The sequence below is a fragment of the Plecotus auritus genome (assembly GCF_963455305.1).
Source record: "Plecotus auritus genome assembly, chromosome: 12".
In the NCBI taxonomy this organism is placed as follows: domain Eukaryota; kingdom Metazoa; phylum Chordata; class Mammalia; order Chiroptera; family Vespertilionidae; genus Plecotus; species Plecotus auritus.
The window spans coordinates 17,637,911-17,659,868 of NC_137778.1; the positions used below are offsets into that span (position 1 = coordinate 17,637,911).

The 21,958-nt window shown below is 38.7% G+C and overlaps 1 protein-coding gene across 1 annotated transcript in view; it reads right to left on the minus strand.

The window, feature by feature from the left end:
• HMCN1 (hemicentin 1) overlaps nucleotides 1-21,958 on the minus strand; it is a gene marked incomplete at its 5' end in the record, with an annotated part of 394,143 nt that overhangs the window by 124,344 nt on the left and 247,841 nt on the right. Inside the window, 8 exons of the mRNA XM_080648250.1 lie at nucleotides 508-604; nucleotides 2,978-3,153; nucleotides 8,234-8,357; nucleotides 9,466-9,617; nucleotides 10,433-10,609; nucleotides 11,553-11,654; nucleotides 17,406-17,529; nucleotides 20,796-20,950. Of these exons, the coding sequence (XP_080504376.1) occupies nucleotides 508-604; nucleotides 2,978-3,153; nucleotides 8,234-8,357; nucleotides 9,466-9,617; nucleotides 10,433-10,609; nucleotides 11,553-11,654; nucleotides 17,406-17,529; nucleotides 20,796-20,950 (1,107 nt within the window). The remainder of the gene's footprint in view (nucleotides 1-507; nucleotides 605-2,977; nucleotides 3,154-8,233; nucleotides 8,358-9,465; nucleotides 9,618-10,432; nucleotides 10,610-11,552; nucleotides 11,655-17,405; nucleotides 17,530-20,795; nucleotides 20,951-21,958) is intronic.

The following is a 21,958-nucleotide window of genomic DNA, read 5'->3' on the forward strand; positions in this document are numbered from 1 at the left end:
TATCTTGCATCAAAATGCTAAGTCACTTACCAAGTATAAACTTAACCCAGTTATTCTTACCTAGCCAGCTTTAATAAGAATTGGAAAACAAGAGGCATACAATACACAGTAAAGAATGGAGACAAGTAATTGGATCTAAGAAATAGGCCTGTTATTTTCAATTGACCAACCCACTCTTCATTCATAGAGAACCCTCAATCATTAGAAGATCCTGGTTGTAGAAGCTAAAACGTGTATGACTCAGACAGAAAAGGAGAACCATTAGGCATCAAAGTTACAGTGATTAATACATTCAGGTTCAAGGAGTCAATCTAGAGTTGCTCTTGAGTTAATTATATGAGCTGATACCCAGGACAAGTTAGCATCATCTAAACATATTGATTCGTGTCCACCTATGTATTATGATCAATTTTAGCCATGTGAATGTCATTTTAAGAGTTGACACACAGTATAAAAGGTCAAACCACACACTACATCATTTTCTTTTCAGCAACTGATCACACTTACCCCAAATATTGACATTATAATTTTTCTCAGTTTTCCCAGCAACATTTGTTGCCTCACAAGTGTAACGTCCAGTGTCTTGAACCTGAGCATCCTCAATCTGAAAAGAAAACCGGGCTATAAAACCAGTTTCTATTTTATAAGTAATGGGGCTTTTCTGTTGTTATTTGTGAGTTCTTATTTTTTATTTGTATTATGGTCATACAACCATTATCCACATCCAACACTTAATCAAGATTTAACAATTTGTATTACAGTCATACCATTATCCACATCCAACACTTATCAAGATGCAACAATTTTTGTCTATATCAAACCTTATTTTAATTTCACTAATATTAGTCATTGAAGGTCTAGAAAGGCCTTTTAAATATAATTCAAATAAAATATCAAAAAAATCACAATTTCTGAATTCGTTATTTAAAGCTTTAAAGTGTACAATCTTTCTACATCTAGGACATTGTTCAGTAACATAATACCCTTTTAATGGATTTATTACATCTTGTCTCCCATAAGGGCTTGTAAACTTCTTCAAGCCAAATGTTATATTCAGTTAGTCTCATCTCCTAGTACTCAGGTTGGCGCCTGGTAGGTAATTGAATATCAGTAAACATTTTCCATGTATTTATCTGCAATATGCATCAATACTCATTCATCACGCATTCACTGAATATTCAGCAGCTACTTAGAACCTTGTACCAGGTACTGCCGGTAGAAAATACAAACAAGTATAGTGTAACATATGGTTTCTGACTTGAATTTGCAATCTGGTTGAGAAAATAAAGTATTCAAACATAAAAACAAATTTAATAAGGAAGTATAACTAATACCAGAAGGTAATACAAGAGATTATAACAAACAGTATGACATTGATTGCCAAGTAACTTCACAGTCAACTGCTAAATCATTCAAAAGAGTTGAGTCATTGGAGTTAAAGTTGTCTTTGAAAGTATTTAGTACAGCGGGGGGAATCCACTACAAGCTTTCATTTCCGGGGGCAGGGGGGGGGGTCTTCTCTCGATGCCCCTCAGTAGGACCTGCACACTCTAGGGTGCCTGCCCAACCTCCAAAGTGGGGATTCAATGAATGTCAGGGTTGCTTCACCATCCAGCATCTCTCTCCCGGCTTCCCAAACCCTTGGGATCTGTGCTCTGAAGAAATAAACTGCTATGCTCAGTGAAAACTGCTGACAGTTCTGATCACACATCACTCTCCCCTACCAGTGCTGGGGGCTTGTATCCATATAATTGTTTCCTTCTATCATTCAGTGAGAGTTAAGGTTTTCGCATTCTACCAGCTGCCTTCTAGAACTCTGGGCTGTGCCTCTGAGCGGGGCTGTGGTTTTTTTTTTGTTGTTTTGTTTTTTTTCTGTATAGCTCATTGACTCATCATAGTTCCCAATCTCAGTGATTCTGGCCTTTCTTTCCTCAATAGTTCCATTATTTCAGGATCATAATTCGCAAGGTCTCTACCCTCTTCCCTCCAACATATACCTTCACACTCCCTCCCACTTCGTCTCATGGTTCTGCTCTCCTGGGTAAGCTTCTCTGCTTCCTATGTGCTGACATTCCCATCATCCATTTCTCAAGACTCTCTTTACTTGCCAGTAGTAACCCTCCTTGACCAAGAGGCTGGAAGGTCGAGTGGGTGGCAGCACGGATGTCAAAGCTATGCTCCTGTATTCACAACCCATTTCGGCCATTTAGTAACCGTGGGCAGATCACTCAGCCATTCTTTCAATTTCTCAATAGGATTATTTTGTGAAGATTTTATAAACATTCCTGAATCCTAATTCCTCAGGCTGGCTTTAAATCTTAGCTCTTATTTTAGTCAAGTCAACCATGTCAGAATTATTTCCGAATATTCGCTCTGTTAAATTCTCTGTTTCAGCCACAGTAGCTCACTTGCTTTCTTAATCAGGGCTTTTGCCCCATAAAAAATGCAAATAACCTTCCAAGAAGAGTCTAGAAAACCACAGCTTTACCTTGTGCTACCCTCTCAAAATGCATCCACTTGGTCATTAACTTAGACTTACAGCACTCATTGCATTTTTGACTGAACGGTCGGAAAAATTTTCCTAAATTTAGTTGAAATTACAAGACGCCGAGGGCAGGAAATGCAGCTTACACTTTTTGGCATCCCTACCCAGAGCTCCTAGAATGGGTGTTTGCTGATCGGCTGAATGACTACGGATGAGGCACTCCTAGCAATTATTCTTATTCGTCAAATGTTTCCCAGAAACATTTTTGGATGATTTCTGACTACAAATATGGATAGAGAATTAAATATTTAAAACTTAAGCCCCAAATGTTAAAAAATATTACAAACCCCCTTGATGAAAGGGTTCCTAGACTTTTATAATACGATGAAATTGATAGAACATTTGTAAAGACAGGCAAATTTAATAGGGGTCATACCGAAGCCTTGAGCTTATGAGCAATATAAGAAGAGATAAATGAATCGACAGCCTTACCTTTAACACACTTCCATTTTCAGAGATTCTGAGGCCTGGCTTCTTCAGCAAGGGGCGGCCGTCTTTTAACCAAGTCAGAATGGGCGCAGGGATAGCATCGCTTTGACATAGCAGCTCCACTGCTTGGCCGATGAGGACAGAGACGTTCTGTTCTTCTCCCATGATATTTGGCGGAACTAAGTGAAAGATGGGGTTTCCCTCAGGATCCAGCAGGCCAGCCCACTGCTTGTCATTATTAATCATCAGGATATATACACTGGATAACTCTACTGGTTCTTTTAAGATGTAGGATCACGATCATTCTAACATACCCTCTTTGCATCATTTAGTTTAGAATCAAAAGTGTTAAAAAATCACCGATGAACGTGCTGCTGTTGAACAAAAATAGTTTTCACCATCTTTTCTCTTTAAAAAAGAAGTTTTAGAATAGGAATTCACCAAGTGCCCATTTAAGAACTTCTTGAACTCCATATTACTATTTAAGATTTTCAAAGGAATAAATCATTCATGAAATATTTTGGAAATAACGGATTACAGCAAATGCATTTTTGATATTTATTTATGGTGGGTTTTTTTTGAAAAGAAAATAAATTTCATTGTAACAGAGGCAAAATAAAAACACAGAGGTATAAAGGTGAAAGAGATACTCTAGGCCTCCTGAGTCACCCTGTGCAAAACGAAGTGGGTGACAGATAACAGCTTATCTGAAATAACCTCACGAATTGGTGGCAGTGCCAGGAGTCTTGGGGCTTGCAGTTCGGAGCACTCTGTGGTTTTCCATGGTACCTTGTCAACTTTCTATGGAATAAAAACCATGTGGGATGAACGGCACAATAAAGAACAAACTAAATCAGTGACCAGCTGCACAGCACACTCACCATTACATGAAAAGAGGAAATGATGTGAAATGTTAATGAGATTAAGATTTAAATTCCCTGGCTCGAAGGCTTGTCAGATGCTGAAATGTGTTCCTGGAGAAGTTTAAGGAATCTCCTTCCTTTGGATGTATTAAAAAATAAAGTAAACAGTCATTTGTCTTAGATGGCTTAGGTACAGCGCTGCCAAGAATGGGAGGGTGGGCTCCATAACCTCTCCAAGGACTCCTTCAGGCCTGTATTTATAATAATTCAAATACACAAGCAAATGATGAAATCAAGCCTGTTGCTATAAAAAGGACACTTCAACATTCACAGAGGAGAATTTCCTCGGCCGTTTCTCATGAAATCCCATAACCATTTAGGATGACGGGAAATTTGTCAGATTTCTCGTGGTTTTTTTTTGTGTTACAGGAAAAGATAAGTTTCAATGAAATGACTCTTAAAAAAAACTTTCCAAATGCTTCGGCAGCAAGAAAATCTTTGTGCTGAAGAATGTCATAGTCCACTAGCCATTGTTTCGGGCTTCACACTGCAGCATGTGGCAAAATGGCAACGAATGGGATCAACTTTCACTGTAACGGTGTTTTTTTTTTGTTTGTTTTTTTTAAATATATTTTATTGATATTTCACAGAGAGGAAGGGAGAGGGATAGAGAGCTAGAAACATCGATGAGAGAGAAACATCGATCAGCTGCCTCCTGCACACCTCCCACTGAGGATGTGCCCGCAACCCAGGTACATGCCCTTGACCGGAATCGAACCCGGGACCTTTCAGTCCGTAGGCCGACGCTCTATCCACTGAGCCAAACCGGTTTCGGCACTGTAACGGTGTTTTTATAGCCAGGAGGTTTCTCGGCTACCCTGCCTACCGCAGAGGGAAAGGCGTATGAAACGGACTAAGAGCAGTTTCTTGTGCTGTTTCTGGATGCAGGGCAGGTGCCAAAGCCTAAGGAAGTGATGCCGAAGGAAGACATGCCATGTGCAATGCCCGGTACAGACCAGTGGAGCATTTGTGTAGGATGATGCCCCTTCTGCTGAATTAATGGCGCACACAGACATCTGGCTCTCGACGAGCTTCAAGTCATTGATGGGGAATGGATAACAGTGGGATTGTTTTCAGCATGGGACACAGATAAAAGATACACAGCTGGTCCGGTTTCAGATGAAAACTACTATAATATTGGCAAAATCAGCCCCATTAGTGCCATTTCCTAAAGTATCATGAAAACAGATACACTCACGATTCTCAGCACAGAAAGCACTAAATTAGAAGAGTTGATTTCAAAGCTTGGAAATAATTTCAGGCAGTCTGATCTCAGTGGATAAAAAGTGCCATAACTGTATGAAATTATATTTATCTTAGATTATTTGTAGAATTTACAAAAGAGCATGAATTCTTTTTTTTTTAAATCCTCACCCAAGAATATATTTTCCACTGATTTCTTTTTTAGAGAGTGAAGGGGAGGGAGGGAGGAGGAGAATGAGAAGAAGGAGGGGAGAGAGAGAGAGGTAGAGAGAGAGGCAGACGGAGAGAAAGAGAGAGAGGGGGGAGAGAGAGAGAAAGAGAAAGAGAGAGAGAGAGAGAGAGAGAGAGAGAGAGAGAGAGAGAGAAACATCAATGTGAGAGAGAGACACAATGATTGGTTGTCTCCCACAGATGCTTCTGACCGGGACCTGGGATCAACGGAGCACAATGGAGATACGTGCTGTTGACCAGGAATCAAACCCAGGACCCTTTTTGGTCCACAGGCTAAGGCTCAACACTGAGCAAACGGGCCAGGGCAACAAAAGCGAATGAATTTTTTTTTTTTAAAGCATGAATTCTTGATAGCTCCGTGTAGGAGTAAAAGTCAGAAATAATTCAAGAAAGCAGAATGCTAATTTACTTTCAAATATTTTTCTTTCAGTTACTTTTCTTTACAGCTAAGTGAGTTAAATCAAGTTCAAAAGGATACCAGATTTTTAAAATTGAGAGGAAAAATGAAAACAAAAAAAAACAGAGTATTTGTTTCTTAAGGCACATAAAGCAAATCTAATTACAGCCAAGGATATATATTACTGAAACACATCTATTTCTTCTGTCCTGTCTTTCATTTTCAACTTTTTGTTTAGTCTGAGAAGAGAAAAGCTTCTACCCTTCAGATTCTCAGCTTTCTTAGATGTTATTCCTAATTTGCTTTGTGGTTATGTTGCTTAGGAAGGGGTGTGTTATGTCTGTTTCTCATCCTACGCATTATAGTAGTTAAATTTAATTACCCAAATTAGAATTGCCATAGGGTTATACTTGTTGAGGTGCTGGTGCTGGGGAATGGGTGATCTCTAACCAAGTTCTCTGAGCTTAAGTTTAAAGAAAAGATACTACAGAAATCCAGTTCATTTAAAAACTCAATTCTGTTGTCAGAATATGGTAGGACATACTGTGAATTTATAACAGGAGAAAAAATTTTAATGACCTACTCTTGTAACTGTAGAGAAAGGTATTTTATTCACTGTCTACTCCTACCAACCCCACACTCTACAATGTATGTCTGAAAGGAATTTACCTTTGGGGATACACATTCTTTAGGCTCTAATTAGACAAAAGATTGCCAAGCTTACTATTACAAAGATAGGAACATAATGTATGGAAATAATACTAATAGAAGAACACCGACTGGAAACTAATTTCAGATTGAAAACCCGTTTTAATTTTTACAGTAGTTTGCCATGCATATATATTTCAAATGCTAAATACATATACGCATTCTCAAATATATGCCCATTTTAGCTGGAAATTTGAATCTTACAACAAAGGAAAGATCTGGGTTTTCAGACTAAAAGGGTGGTATGGAAGTTTCTTAGCCAATGACAAAGAATAGTGATGCACATCTTTGTAAGTCCTGGAAAACATCAACTACCCATCACCCCCCAGGTCCACTTTGACACTAACCAATGTAGAAGTGGAAGGAGTCAATCCCAATTTTCATTGCTCACTAACAGCCAGTAAATACTACTGCCCCCCCTCGCCTGCTTGCTGATGACTGAAGGAGCTATTGTGCCACATGCTTTGACTGATTGATGAACCATTCTCTAAGGATATTTGAGGTTGGCACATTCCCGTTCTCCATAAAGCACAAGAGACCCTTGAAGGCAAGGAGTTGGAGTCTGTAGGGATGAGTACTTCAGACCCCTCTGCTCCCTCAGACAGAGAGCACCAGCAAAGCTGGAGGTTTGACACAGACCCATTACTTATTTGAAAAATAAGTAATATATTTGAACTAGAGGCCCGTTGCACGATATTCCTGCAAGAATAGGCCTTCCTTCCCCTGGCTTCACTCCCAGCCGCCTGGGAGCCGGCACCTTCTTGCTCCCTGGACGCCTGGAGCCGCAAGTCCTCGCTTCTGTCTGAAGCACCACTACAGTAGCTCCCTCCGCTGCCTCCGTTCCCCTCATAGCAGGCTTCACTCCGCTCCACTCCACACCTGCATATGCAAATTAACCTCCATCTTTGTTGGGTTAATTTGCATACTCACTCTGATTGGCTGTGGGCGTAGCAGAGTGATGGTTTATTTGCATGTTTCTCTTTTATTAGGTAAGAAGATAGGAGTGGATTATTTGGAAGTGAGGTGGGATTTAGAAAAGAAGGCCTGCATTAAACAGATATTCTTTGAGGGGCCACAGAAGAAACAAATTCATTTTCCCACGAACCAAGAAATATAATGAAATAAGGCCCTGAAAAAAAGCCTGACAAAGTTCTAAATGCAAAGGTATACTAAAATGTGGAATGACCAGAGTAATCTATGAATGGAGGCCAATGGGGACCAAACTTTGTTCTGGGGCTGTTAGCTTCAGACATTCCCTTTTGTACCTTATAACAGATGCACAGAGAGGGGGGGGGAAAACACACCCAAAACTTAAATCTTGTCTAAGTTTATGCTTAGTTTTACTTTTGCATCTCAAATAGCCTTTAATTCATAGACATAGTATTGACTACCAAGTGCTGATTGCAAGTATATGCTGATTGTAAATATAATTAAGAAGTAGTAAAGTCAAGGCTTTGAGGAGAATGGATCGAAGGAGCTTCTTGAACAGATGCTTGCTTTAGTGAGGACACTGTATCTTTCAAATTATAAAGCTGCTCTCGGTAGTCATGCTCCCTGGGGTCCTCCATAAAACCCACACCCTACATGATTGATGTACGCATTATTTCTCAGGCCTTTAAAAAGGGATAATTAGTTAAAGATAAATATAAGGTAGAAAGGGAGCATTTGACTTGAATTAATCTTATAATTTCTATTGCTCATAGGTCTTTATTGTCAAAACTTCCCTTTCCTTTCCTCATTGATCTCAGGATTAAACACAGCCATATCAGAGCAGAAACCATTGTTAAAATGTCTCACCATATACTCTGAGGTCTATGTCCCTTTGTTTCTCCCCAGCAGCATTCACGGCCACGCAGGTGTATCTCCCCGTATCACTGATTTGGGCACTGGTCAAAGCCAGGATGCGTCCCCCAGACAGAACCTATCAGAGATAAGAAAGCTAAATAACCAACATGCCCCCTGAGAAGAGTAATGTACACAGGCTTTTTCTCTTATAAATTCTGAGATTAATCAATAGACATTTGTCTCTAGAAAGATTTCCTCTTGGCTATGTTAAAGTGTGCAACCATCCTCTCTGTGGAGGAAGACTGAAAGGCCAGGACCCAATGTGGTAATAACCACTGAAAACAAGTCTGTCTCTATAGGATCAAGTGAAGGTCCAATTTCACCCACACTTACTACAGAGAAAGAGAAGGCCACCGGGGGAGAAAAAGGGGCAGGGGAAGGAAAAGAGGAGCTAACCTCCTCCTAATTTTAATTTGGGAGAACAAGTGAGAAGTTAAAATTAACAGCAAAGTAGCAGTCAAAGAAATAATTTGTCACATTCATGGCCCCTTTAGCCCATTGATCTAGTTGCACCTCCAATATACTGACCTTAACTCTACATCTCTTAAGATCCCAAATTCTGCAAGCTTTGGAATTTCAAGAAAAGCTAAAAAAGTAGAATGGTGAGAGAACTACGTTCTCTGATAAACAAAATAATATTAAAGTACATTTTAAAAGAGATATATGTGTTCCAGTATTTTTAATTTTGAATCCATGTAAAACAAGTGTTTTTTTTTCCCCAGACTCTAATTTCATTTCTTACAAAGTTGCCTTTATGAAGTCTTATGTTTTTATTTGGTAATTTTGTAGAAGTAAATATACTCAATATGGTTTTCTGAGCCATTATGATTTTCATACATTTAAATATAAATTCTACAAGGAAATTCCTGTTTATTGGTGTTGATGAACATTTCTTTGTGGAAGGTAGTTCATGTGGAGATGGCAGGGAATGGAGGTGGGAGGTAGAAAGTATCTAAAAGAAAGCACTACATATTCTATAAGGTAACTCTTAAATATACTGAGCTTTTAATGAATTGTTTAGAAATCCCAATTGTGTGTCCATAGTAGTTATGAATGTATATGTGTACAGTTTTGGATAATGTTTGTGAATCCTTGTTCTCCAAATCTCTTTAACAGTTTTATCTGCTTGTACTTCCTGTATTGAATAATTAGGTAGATTTCACCAAAGGAATGACAGCGAGTACCTGTATCCCATTAGCGAAACCAGAGACAGGGCTCCCATCTTTCAACCAGGTCAGACTTGGGGCAGGGATGCCTCTGGCTTCACATTCTAACCTCACCAGGTTATTAACCACCACTGCCACCACGTTACTGCTGCCAGAAATGGATGGGGGCACTGAAAAGAAACAAGCAAGTAAATAAACTATGTTCACATCACAGAAGATTTCACCTCAAAGTAATGAATATTATATGTAATGTCCACAGTAGTGTTTTCACATTGTGGGTTTCGGTATGTATATATATTGATATATATTGTGTGTGTGGGGGGGAGCGGGGGTGTGTGCAGAGAGTTCTTTCACTTTTCTTATTTGGGATTCTAATCACATTTTTCCTGTGAGGTAAGTAGGGCAATGATCAGTCTTGCCACCTTAGAGATGAGGAAAATGAGGTTTTGTTACTTTGTGTAGGAAATCTAGTTTTTGATACCAGAGTGGATTTTTATTTCTTGATTTCTGGCTCTTGTGTGTGTGTGCGCATGGTTATATGCATGTATGTGTGTGTGTGTGTGTGTGTGTGTGTGTGTGTGTGTGTGTTGATGTCCCTCCACTGTATCCACTCTAGTATGTTAACTACCAACTCTCTTACAAGTATTATTAGAGATAATAAGTTGGAAACATTTGTTTAAAAATATGATTCTGATAGGCAGTACTGTATTTACAAACAGGGCTATTATCATTACTGATAAGAGGGTTGATGCCTATTTCAACAATTCATCTAAAGCAAACTTAAGTTCAATACAGCATGTGAAAATAAAGCATTTTAATAGGAATCAGGAAATAAAAACGTTTATCAATTTTAGAACACCATACTCTTCTATAAAGGGGATACTAACACACTCTGTTAAATATTTACACTAGAATTTTATAGAAGGACTTCGTCATTTCGAATGTTTCTTTACCCCAGGGTGAATGCAGGAGAAGCAGCGCTCACCATGGACTTGAAGACTGTAATATAATTCTGTGGCTCCAGCTGAGTTGATGGCCACACATTTATATATGCCAGCATCCGCGATCTGGGCGCTTTCAATCTCAATGATCTGCCCTCTGTTCAAGAAAGCCACACTGGTGGAACCTGAGAGTGGACGATTATCTTTGTACCATGTAATAACTGCAAGGGCAAGAGGGGAGAGGCCCACCTGTTTAATTTGTTTCTCTGAAAAGCTCAATACCTGCACTAAATTAGAGCTTAACTCAAACAGTAACAACTGCTTTATTCTTGTGCTTATTATTTCATTTAATCTGTTTAAATTTCGCTTTAGAGAAAGTAACCTTAAGAAGAACATAAATAGCCAAGTCAGCATAAGAATCCTGACAGTGAATTTATAAAAAAATTTTTATTTTGTCTCTATGCATCAATATTGTTTGGGAGCAAATTTTTAACTGGTTCTATTTATTTTTGTTGTACATATTCCTCTCATCACATCTAATCAAAACCAAACATATATCTACTATTAGCCTAAAAAATGTATATTATTACTGACTCCTAGGAATAACTTACTAGTGATGAGAATAAACACAGTAATAGTCTCATCAAATGATTGATGTGTAAAGATAACCAATATGGCCCTAGTCGGTTTGGCTCAATGGATAGAGTGTCAGCCTGTGGACTGAAGGGTCCCAGGTTCGATTCTGATCAAGGGCACATGCCCGGGTTATAGGTTTGATCCCATTGTGGGGCATACAGGAGGCAGCCAATCAATGATTCTCTCTCATCATTGATGTTTCTATCTCTCTCCCCCTCTCCCTTCCTCTCTGAAATCAATAAGAAAATATATATTTACAAAAAGATAACCAATATGAACTAGATAAACATATATTTTTCAAAATAAATGTATACTGAAATATCAGCATGTGTTTTGTGGACATAGGCAGGACAATAAGACTATTAATTATTCATTTAAAGTAACGAAAATTTGAAAATACTATCTACCTTGAAATGTATCTATAACCTTTGTTTATTCGTAATTCCTATATTATGCTCGTGAACAGATTGAACTATTCCCAGAAATCTTAAAAGGTTAATCAGTCATAGAGTCCACAAGTAAACATACCAGGCAAGGGATTCCCTGCGGCCTTACACTCCAGCTGCACAGGGTTGTTCACCACCACGCTCTCATTCCGCATCTTCCCCGCGTCCTCCAGGCTGGGTGGCTCTGCAAGAAGCCCAGACACGCAACTCACTCATAGAAACTGGCGAGGACGTGGAGAGAAGAGAACCCCTGTGCACTGCTGCTGTGATGTAAATCGGTACAGCAACGATGAAAAACTGTATGGAGGTTCCTCAAAAAATTAAAATCACTACCATATGATCCAGCAATCACACTTCTGGGTATATATAAGAAGGAATAAAAGACCAGTGCTTAATGATTAATAAAATAAAACCAGTTTCTCAAATAGATATCTGCACTCCCATGTTCATTTCAGCATTATTCACAAAAGCCACGATATAGAAATACCCTAAGTGTCCATCAACAGATGAATGGATAAAAGAGGTCACGCACACACACAGGAGAATATTATTCAGCTATGAGAAAGAAGGAGACCCTGCCACTTGAAATAACATGGATGAACCTAGAGGACGTGATGTTAAGTGAACTAAGCCAGACAGAGAAAGACAAATACTCTATGATGTCACTTACATGTGGAAAAGTTAAACTCATGGAAACAGAGAGTAGAATGGTGGTTACCAGGAGCTGGGGGATGTGGGAAATCGGGAGATGCTGGTCAAAAGGTACAAGCCTTCATTTATAAGATGAATAAACTCTGGGGTTCTAAAGTATAGCATGGTAATAATACCGGGAGAGAGTAGATCTTAAGTGTTATCAACACACACACATAACTACATAAGGTGAAAGATGTGTTAATTAATCTGACTGTAGTCATCATTTTACAAAGTATACATATATAAAATCATCACACTTTAAATATGTAAAATTTTATTTGTCAATTATGCCTCAATAAAGCTGGGGGGAAATGAATAAAAGAGACAGTGTGGTACAGACATAATTACAGACATTTAAGCAATAGAATAGATTTGAGATTATAGAAATAAACACATATCTAAAGTCAAATAATTTCCAAAAAGAGGGCCAAGCCCATTCAATGGAAAAAAATGGTCTTCTTAACAAATGTAATTTCAATTATTCCCTTCTAGCATTTAAAGAGACAGTCTTGCAATTTGAATTTAAGTGAACACTTTTCTAGACAGAAGTATTAGTAAGGTAACAATATGTTATGCGAAAAATGAGAAAATGTCTGCATATTCCAAGCAGGAGGTCGAATTCCCTGCAACTTGTTCGTTTTTTTCCACTATTTTCCTTCCTCCAAAGCCACATCATGCCAAAACCACAGTTCTTTCTTCTGGACACATCGTAGGCTAGATTTTGCCTATTACTTCAACCACTTAAAGGCATGGATTGACTTTTTCAAATCTTGATTAAATTTGAATTAATACGTAACTGATGTAAAAGTAATATGGCTGAGTTAATCCTCCTTAACCACCAAAATTATGACAGAGTAATAAATTCATCTATACCAAGAAAATAGTATAGTAGAGTCCTGAACTGAAGTTACCCATTAAGAAAGAAGAAAAAAAAAATGTTCCCACTACAATATTCCCAAGTCTCCTTTAGGCCACAAGTGAGCTAGTAAGTAAAACACAGAAACTACAGAGAAACCTTTCCTAAGTGGGTGTTAGGAAATGTTAGCCAAGCAAATACTTTAAAATAATAAAATTAAATTAAGGGAAGCTCCATTAATGTTTTCAGCAGACAACTCATACAGACCCCAGACGGTTCCTGGCCAACAGTGAAGGACTTTAGATATATTTGTTAAAATGTTGGTGCAATGAGAAGGGCCAGCCACCAAATGTTATGTTTGGCTCAAACGGGGTTAAGCTACTTTTCTACAGATGATGAGGAGGAACCAAGCACCAGCCTAAGCTTTTCACGCACAGTCTTTCATTTAATCCTCACAATAACCACCCTGATTGTGGCATTATCATTTTCCTCCCCGTTTCACAGATGAGGAAACTGAACTTTTAAGCAGTTAACATCTAAACTCACTGTTCTACAGCTATCACTTGGAAATATATGAACCCGATTCAAAGCCCATGCTTTTATTTATCACATAATACTTCTGAGTGCTTCATCATGCTGATTTTCCCCAGGATATAATTAAGTGCAGATGAAATAAATGCTTGAGCCATATTATTGTTTGTGTGTGGAAACATCTGTCTCACTTGGCAAATACCTGAGGTTTAGATATCATTTCTTAGCTTGGTCTAGAGAATTAGAACTTCCAGAATTATGAAATCTTGATGATCAAGAGGACCACCTACAGAGAGTCTCTGCCTCTTGTGACGCATAGAACTCCCCTGGAAAACCCAGGGAATCCTAAGAACGCTCCTCTTCTCGCGATCATGACTTGGTCTTCAGTCCAGGAGATCATGAACCTTTACTTCACCTTATAGAAATACTTTTTTTTTTCCATGCTTGGGAAGAATGGAAGCATCTATGACAGGGGTGGGCAAACTTTTTGACTCGAGGGCCACAATGGGTTCTTAAACTGGACTGGAGGGCCGGAACAAAAGCATGGATGGAGTGTTTGTGTGAACTAATATAAATTCAAAGTAAAGGAGCGGAGGGGAGAGCAAGAGAACCCTCCGCTCTTTCGGCTCCGCGGGCCGGCTGGCCGAACGGCCGGATCCGGCCCGCGGGCCGTAGTTTGCCCACGGCTGACTATGATCTATATATATAAAAGCCCAAATTGACTTGCGCATGCGCCATACATAGAAAGCTCTCGCTGGCGCCAACGGCACGCGTGTGTTTCAATCTGTCATTGTCGATTGTGAATTTGGTTGACACTTCTATTATGGAGAAAGGGCGAATAGCGATATTAAAATATTTCTTCTAATTAATTTCCTTTCAATGTGTATGGATTCGTGCCCTGGGCCACTAGTCTTTTTTATAAGAAAGAAAAACATTAACAGCTGGGAGGCTGAGTTTGTTAAGACTGACACTTTTGGATGACAACTGTCATAAATGCTCATTTGCTGAATGTGTTACCCCAACAATAAAGATTGGGATAAAAACAAATCTTAACTTAAAAGGCAACTATGGAACTGATTGAATAAATTAATGAATGAACTAAATTAAAGGATACCTGCTTTCTTATAGATTTTTCAATGTCCCTTTTAATATACAATAACAGAATTAGATATATTACTTTGGAAGCATTCAGAGAGCAGGAGTATAACAGAATCAATTCCTCTCTTGTTTGACATACTATAAGCTTCTATTACTGATTTCTAAGACTGATTAACTTTATTATGAAACTGAGTTACCATCTCTACAGTGATTGAAGAAAGCCATTAATACATCTAGTATTTCAATGTGTGGTATCTTTAAACCCCTCTTCTCCACCCTATTCTTATGTGGTTTCCCACGTCAGATTAACTTGTCATTTTAACCTCCGAGATCTTTTTGAAATCTGTCATCCACTAATCCCTTAGAAATTCCTACACTTTTTTTTAACATCTCCAGTTCTTGATGAAGTTAATAACACAAGTAACCAAGAGGACAGAACAAATTTAGAGTCATTTGTATTCAATGCACCATTGCAGACACGCATGTCAAGATGATATTCCAGCTTTCTGTCCAGATTCCTGTCTTATTCCTTTAGTCAACTATTCCTCCAGGTTGGTCATAATAAGAATTAAATTTAAAGTTCACTTTATTATTAATTCAGGCTGATGAACTGTTATCCAGACAAGTCAAGATGGGATAAGATGAAACATTTTCAGCAGGTCCGGTATCTTGCTTTCATTCTATTTATGGTTCATATAAAGGAGATTGTTTTAATAAATCCTTACAATGACTCACCTTCTGTTTCTTTCTTCTCACATTGACCCAGATGTCTTGGAGCTTGGTACCCCACTCCCTGATTATTTTCCATGTAACTGTGTGTACCCCAACTGCATCTCCTGCTAACACACACATTGTTACCATAATCAGATGCTAGGTTCATAGACTTGTGTATTGATTCTACTTTTCCTCTTCTGCTGTTGCTCTGGATTTGATTGGATGCTTGGTTTGTTTCCTGCTCTCTGGTTTTCAGTCACTCTCGACTACACTGGCAGGACTCTAGGTGAGTCTTTAGAGTTTGGGCCAATGTTTCTCTAAGTAATAGCACACAGACCACTTGTATCAGAGATGCTGTTTCAGAAGATCTGGGACTGGGCCCAGGAAGTTGTATTTTTAACATGCAGCATGTACGATTTTTATGAACATTAACGTTTGGGTTCCCCAAATAATAAAGTTTAGCTCTTCCTGGTTCTGGAGACATACACTCTGTTCTTCATGATAGAATCATCATTTAAGTATTTTAAGTCATTCTAGAGAACAAAAACATCCTTCTTTTTGATAACCTGAGAGAGTAGAGGTGGGAGATATTTTATATTGAATGCCTCTAATCCTCAAAAGCACTCCAAAAGTCAGATATTCAGAGGAAATAAATTTGTTTGCTCAAGGTAACCTAGATCACAGTTAGTACAGAATTTAAACCAACGTCAGCTGGACCCCAGTGCACGAGATGATTGCAACATAACAAGCTATCCCACTTCACTGTTTCCTTAGCCCATGGAGACCAGGTAAAGTCTGAAATGTTGGAAAGGAGAAGAAAAACAGCCTATCCCAGGAGGAAAAAAAGAGCCACTGGGTAGGAAAATGGGGAAAGCAGAGCAGACCCACCCCAGCATACTCTTAGATGGAGGTGGAGATCTGCGTATGTGCTAGAGACAGCTGCCAAAGAACCCTGGGGCCAGATATTAGGCTTTAAGAGGAACAAGGTAAATTCAAGGCAATTTAAGGGAGACCAGGGTTAGCCTGTCACCAAAGCCTTAAGCATGGTGAGCTTAAGGATGGTTACAATCATCCTCTTAAGGAACATGGTTTGTGTGTATGACATCCGTAACTTAGGTGTTCTTATTTAGGGAACTGGGGAAAGAATAAATTGGTTTATTGGGAACATTTAGGGAACTGTTGATTTGGCCAATTTAAAGAAAAGAAAACATGTAAAGAAATAGATTAGAAGAATTCAATGTTCTAAATTTTTTTATTGACTTACTATTTATTCTTTCATTTTTAAAATATTTATTGACTGCCTACTATGTACCTGGAATTAAGGTAGGTGCTAAGGCATTCTTTAGGTTAAATGGTTTAGTAAATGTAGAGTGAATATATCAATTAATTAATTAATTAATCAGTTAATCAATTAATTAATGGTTTAACAGCAATTAGAATTAGAGTAAATGAATAATGCTTAGGTGGAGATCTTGAATAACTCTCTACAAATATCCTTGGCTGACTCAGGAAAGTCCAAGTCTGTATTTCTTGGCCCTTTCTGATGACGCTCCAGGGACTGAAGTCTTACATTCAAGGTCAGTCTTTCAAGTTTACTGTGAAGCTGTAATATTCATGAGGTGGTCCATGGCCACCATGAGAGAAGATCCTGCGTCAAGGTTAGCTTCGACTCCCAAAACCCCTCTTACAGGCAAGAAGATCACAGACCATCCTATGGAACAACCTTGCAACTTCTGCCTTTTCAACAAAAGTTTCCTGCAGAAAGTTGTCAACAGAAATCGAATACTCTCCAACACAGGGCAGTGTATTTATTTATTTATGAGCTCTGGCACTTCCTGTTTGTCAACCTGAAAACTAAAGATCTTAAGACGAGCAATTATAATTACAATAATGTAAAAAATACAACAACCTACATTTTTTTATACTGACTAAAATAAACACTTATTCTTTTTAACAGTGTAATTCAATAAAAATGAGCCCACGGTGTTTTAAAATAAAAAGGCGAAGACATACACTTGTGTTAGGACGTGGGGATGGCATTACCGTGCACGTGCAGTTGAATGTGCTGCTGGGCTTCCCCCGCCGCGTTGGTGGCCACACATGTGTATCTGCCAGCGTCTTCCATCAGGGTTTTGGCGATTTGTAGAACTCGGCCAGAAGACTGTATCTAATTGGGAGCAGAAAGCATAGCAGCATTTGGTACTTAGTCTTGGACTTGAAAACCTTTTTGGAGATAGACAAACCCATTTAACTTTATAATATCTAATTATATTTTTATGCCATTATCTTCATTTTCTCTTAAAAGATTAGAGCCAGATCACTTCATCCTGCATGAGAAAATAGACTCGTTTGATTAAAGAGCTTTTCTTATTGATTGGAAAATGCAAAATAACCTAAGGCTAGCCTGCTGGTAGAGTCATAAAACTCCACTGAATAAAAGACTTCAGCACTATGAGTTATGTGATTAAAATTTAAGCTATTTGAGAAAAACAAGGTCACATTTATATCACACTTCATAAAAAGTTTTAAAACAACAATCTTTTTTTTAAAATTATTATTAAACGGTCATGGGGCCAGAAAAAAAGTAAAAAATTAGAAAGTGTAAATAACGAAAATGCAGATAAATATTTTCCTGTTTTTCCTTACGTCCCTCTTAAACTTATTGCAAGTGTCCCCCATCCTTTTGGAACTGGTGATTCAGTGGTTATTTTTTAAGACTGTCTACTCAGAGGCTACCAGTAACTTCCAATGACAAATACCCAGCAGCCTATGTAGTGAGCTCATCCTCTCTTCTCATCATCTATAGCCTTTGGCATTGTTGACTGACCACCTTTTCCTTGAACCACTCTACTTTCTGGGTACTGAAGACACAGTCTTTTCCCTCAGTTCTTATTCTCTGACTTCCTTAGATGACTTTACAGAATCTGTCCCAGAAAGAGGAAACTTAATTTTCTGATCGTTTTCAGCCAAACCCTTGGCTTCAGTGAAGAATCCTGTGCAGACTCCTAAATTTACAGTGTTGGCCTCCACTTCTCTCCTGAGCTCAGCACTTGTGGTTCCAGCTATCTGCTGGACAGGTTAGCACACAAAATTTAACATGTCCAGAACAAAGCTTATAACTATTTCCTGTATCTCTAACCCTACTTCCCATTGCATGCTTCCAACTTTGTTTAATGGCACCCACTCTGCTCCCAGTCGTCTAGGTTTTGGAGCCCACGATGACTCTCCTATTAACTGTACCACTCGATGTTTCTCAGATCCCCTATTTTCCATTCTCACAGCCACTGTGGGATTATAACAGCTTAATTTATATTCCAGTGTCTCCAACCTCCCAAACTCTTAATCTATCTTGCGTGCTGTTGCCAGAATAATTTGTCCACAATGTAAATTTGATCCTTTTACCAGTCCTCCCTCAAAGCTTGTTCGAGGCTCCCTTTGCCCAGAATGAAATCCCAGCTCAACACAGCCCTCCAGGCTTACCACATTCTGACCCCAAATGATCTTCTCTCCATACACTCCCATGTAAACTCCCACTATTCTCCAGCCACACGTCCTAAATATGTTAAGCAGCACATTCGTATGTTTATATTCCCTTCTGGACTTTTGCACATAGCCTTTAAATGCCATGGTTTCTTATGATTCTGAACTCAGTTAGTTCTTTCTCCTATTTCTCACCCTTTATTCCTCCCTTGGATCAAATCAACTGTGACCATGGTTTCAAATATCATCTAAGTGTTGGCATCTCCAGCCAGAGCTCTTCTTTGAGCTCCAGGAACACATACTCAGTGGTCTACTTGACATTTTCACTAGTTTGTTTCAAAGTCAACTCAACCCCCAAAATCTAAAACTCAAATCACAGGTCCCTCCCCAACCCCCCGCCACAAACTCGTCCTCTTCCAGAGTCAACTATGTCACTGAGTGTCATGGCAATCTATGCATTTGTGTAGGTTAGATTCCTCAGTTTTCCTTGATACTTCCCTCTCCCTCACCTTTCATAAGCAATCTATCACTGAGCCCTAATAATATAAACAATAAATAACTCTCAAATCTAACCACGTATCCTCATTTCTATGGCCAGTATGTAAGTCCAAATTTCTATCTTCTCTCTCTCCTACACAAATAAATCCTAATTGATTTCCACATATCTACTCTTGATCCTTCAATTCATTCTCCAAAAGGAGCCCGAGTAACTACTTAAAATGCAACCCTGATCATGTCTCTCGTCTCTTAAAACCCTTCAAAGATCTCCCATTGCTTTGCAGTAAAAAGAAAATCATTAATATTACTTAAGTGCCCCCTACCTGCTCTCTCTGGTCTCCCCTAATACCACTCATTCTGGCTCTCTGTTCCTCACTCCCCTGGCTGCTTTCAAGTCTTTCAGAGGTGTCATCCTCTCCTTTCCTTTAAGTTGCTTGCCTATGTACACCTTCTCTGAAATACCCCACCCGTTCTCTTCCACTAATTCACCCATTTAACTCCTGCGTATTCTTCAGATCTCTGCTCAAAGGCTTTCTCCATAAATCACTCGTATGCTTAAAGGCTTTCCTCATTATCTGCTGTCACACCTCTCTTTTTTTCTCTTAAAATTACTCATTACACTGTGCAATTATAGTTTTGTATGATTATGTAATAAATGTCTATTTCCAGTAAACAGTTGTTTACTTGCACTATGTTTGAAGGCTCCATACTAAATCTTTCAATAGTCAAAGTATAAGATTCCTTCCATTGGATTTGGAATAGGAATAATAAATGAACAGATATCCACCTATTGTACTAAGAAAAGAACTCAGCACATCCCTCCCTATTGAAAACTTATTACAAGCCAAGTTCATGCACACATTAATCAAATAACTTGAACCTAGTAGCAATATGTATTAATCTGGATTTTAAATGAATCATTTAAATTATCTAGGTTTGGAATCTATGAATCTATCTATCATCTATCTATATACTTAACAAACATGTACTGAGATACAGTTATATACCAGTTATATAATCTCTGCCCTCTTGAAGCTTATAACACTGGTTAAAATATATTGTTCAATTAGGTCTATATAGATGTATCTTTACCTTAATCTTAGCTTATGGTGAACATATTGGGGATATTCTTAGTATTGATGAACACTGTTCATTCATAAAACACTGATTTTTCAATAGTTAAGATAGTCATCAATCAAAATAATAAAAGTACCAACTACTAAAATAAAAACTGATATGACTGTTCAAGTTATTAGGCTTTAATTAATTCCATTCTTCATATGAAAATATTAAGTTAAATGCTCTTAAAAATGCTTAGGAAAACATATATTGTTTCAATAAATTTTCAGCAAAATCCGTACGACAGGAAAATCTACAATTGGGAAAGAAGTGTGTGCTGCTCCTGGAAGATTTGTGTAGCTTTCTCATTTGGGGCTCACTAATATTTCTACTTACTTTGAAGTTTCCTTGGGCAGTGCTCACAGGCTGGCCATCTTTTAGCCATGTAAGGGATGGATTGGGAATGCCGTTGGCGATGCACTGTAAGGTGACAGGCTTGTATTTCACCACAGCTCTTTCAGAAAGGCCTGAGGATTTGATTGTTGGAGGAACTAGATTCAAGAGAGGAAGAAAGTAGAATAGAAGGGAGAGAGGGATAGAGGGAGAAGAAAGGAGGAAGGAAGGGAGGGAGGAAGGGAGAGATGGAGAAAGGAGAGAACAAAAAACCATAATCAGTGGGGTCAGACACTTAAAATTCTGTATGCAAAACGAAACCAGAAACTAAAAATGTAAACAAAACATGGAATAATTTTACCCCATGCACTTAATTTACACTTCAGCAAGTACTTATTTCTTAATTATAAAACTCTAATTCTCAAAAGAACGAGTACAATATGTTTTCAGTGGGTGTGTTTTCTCTACTTATTGTGACCCTCCCCTTCTCGAGAACTCCTTCATTAAATCAGCACCCATATTTATAGTGGGTGACCCTGCCCCCAGCAAGGCTGACGGAACCCAGGGTGGCAACTTGCTTTAAGCTGGCCCTGCCAGCTTCCTTCACTCAGGAATTGGAACTGAGACTGTGAAACAGGATAGCCATATTCCATCACGGGACTGAAAAAGCAGGAAAAAAGCATCTGCGTGGAGAGGGGAAAACGAACTTGACATTCATAGAAACCTCTGCGATGACTTCCAAATGGCTCCCTGTCTCTCGTTCCAGTCCCTCCTTCCCAAGCTCTGCTGGCAAGTGAGACACATAATAACCTGCCAGAAAGTTGCTTCTGTCGCTGCAGTAACAGTTTTCACATTCATGTGCCAGTTTTGTGAATGCACTTAGATGCCCTGGATCCTGCATAACACCCTCAGCCTCCATTTCTGGAAATGACTCTATTCACACTCCCTCCTGTTCTGGCTAAACCCTTCAAGGCTGACATAATCCTCTGATGTGGAATTTTCTGCCTACCCCTTTTATCTTATTTAGGATCATTCCTCAGACCTGGCATTCTATGCAGAATATCCTAACATTTCAGTTCTCTCTCTATGCATTCACATGGTATCTCTTGGGTAAGTGTGTTAATAAAATGGCTAAAATCTACCATTATTTAATTCAAATTCCCCCC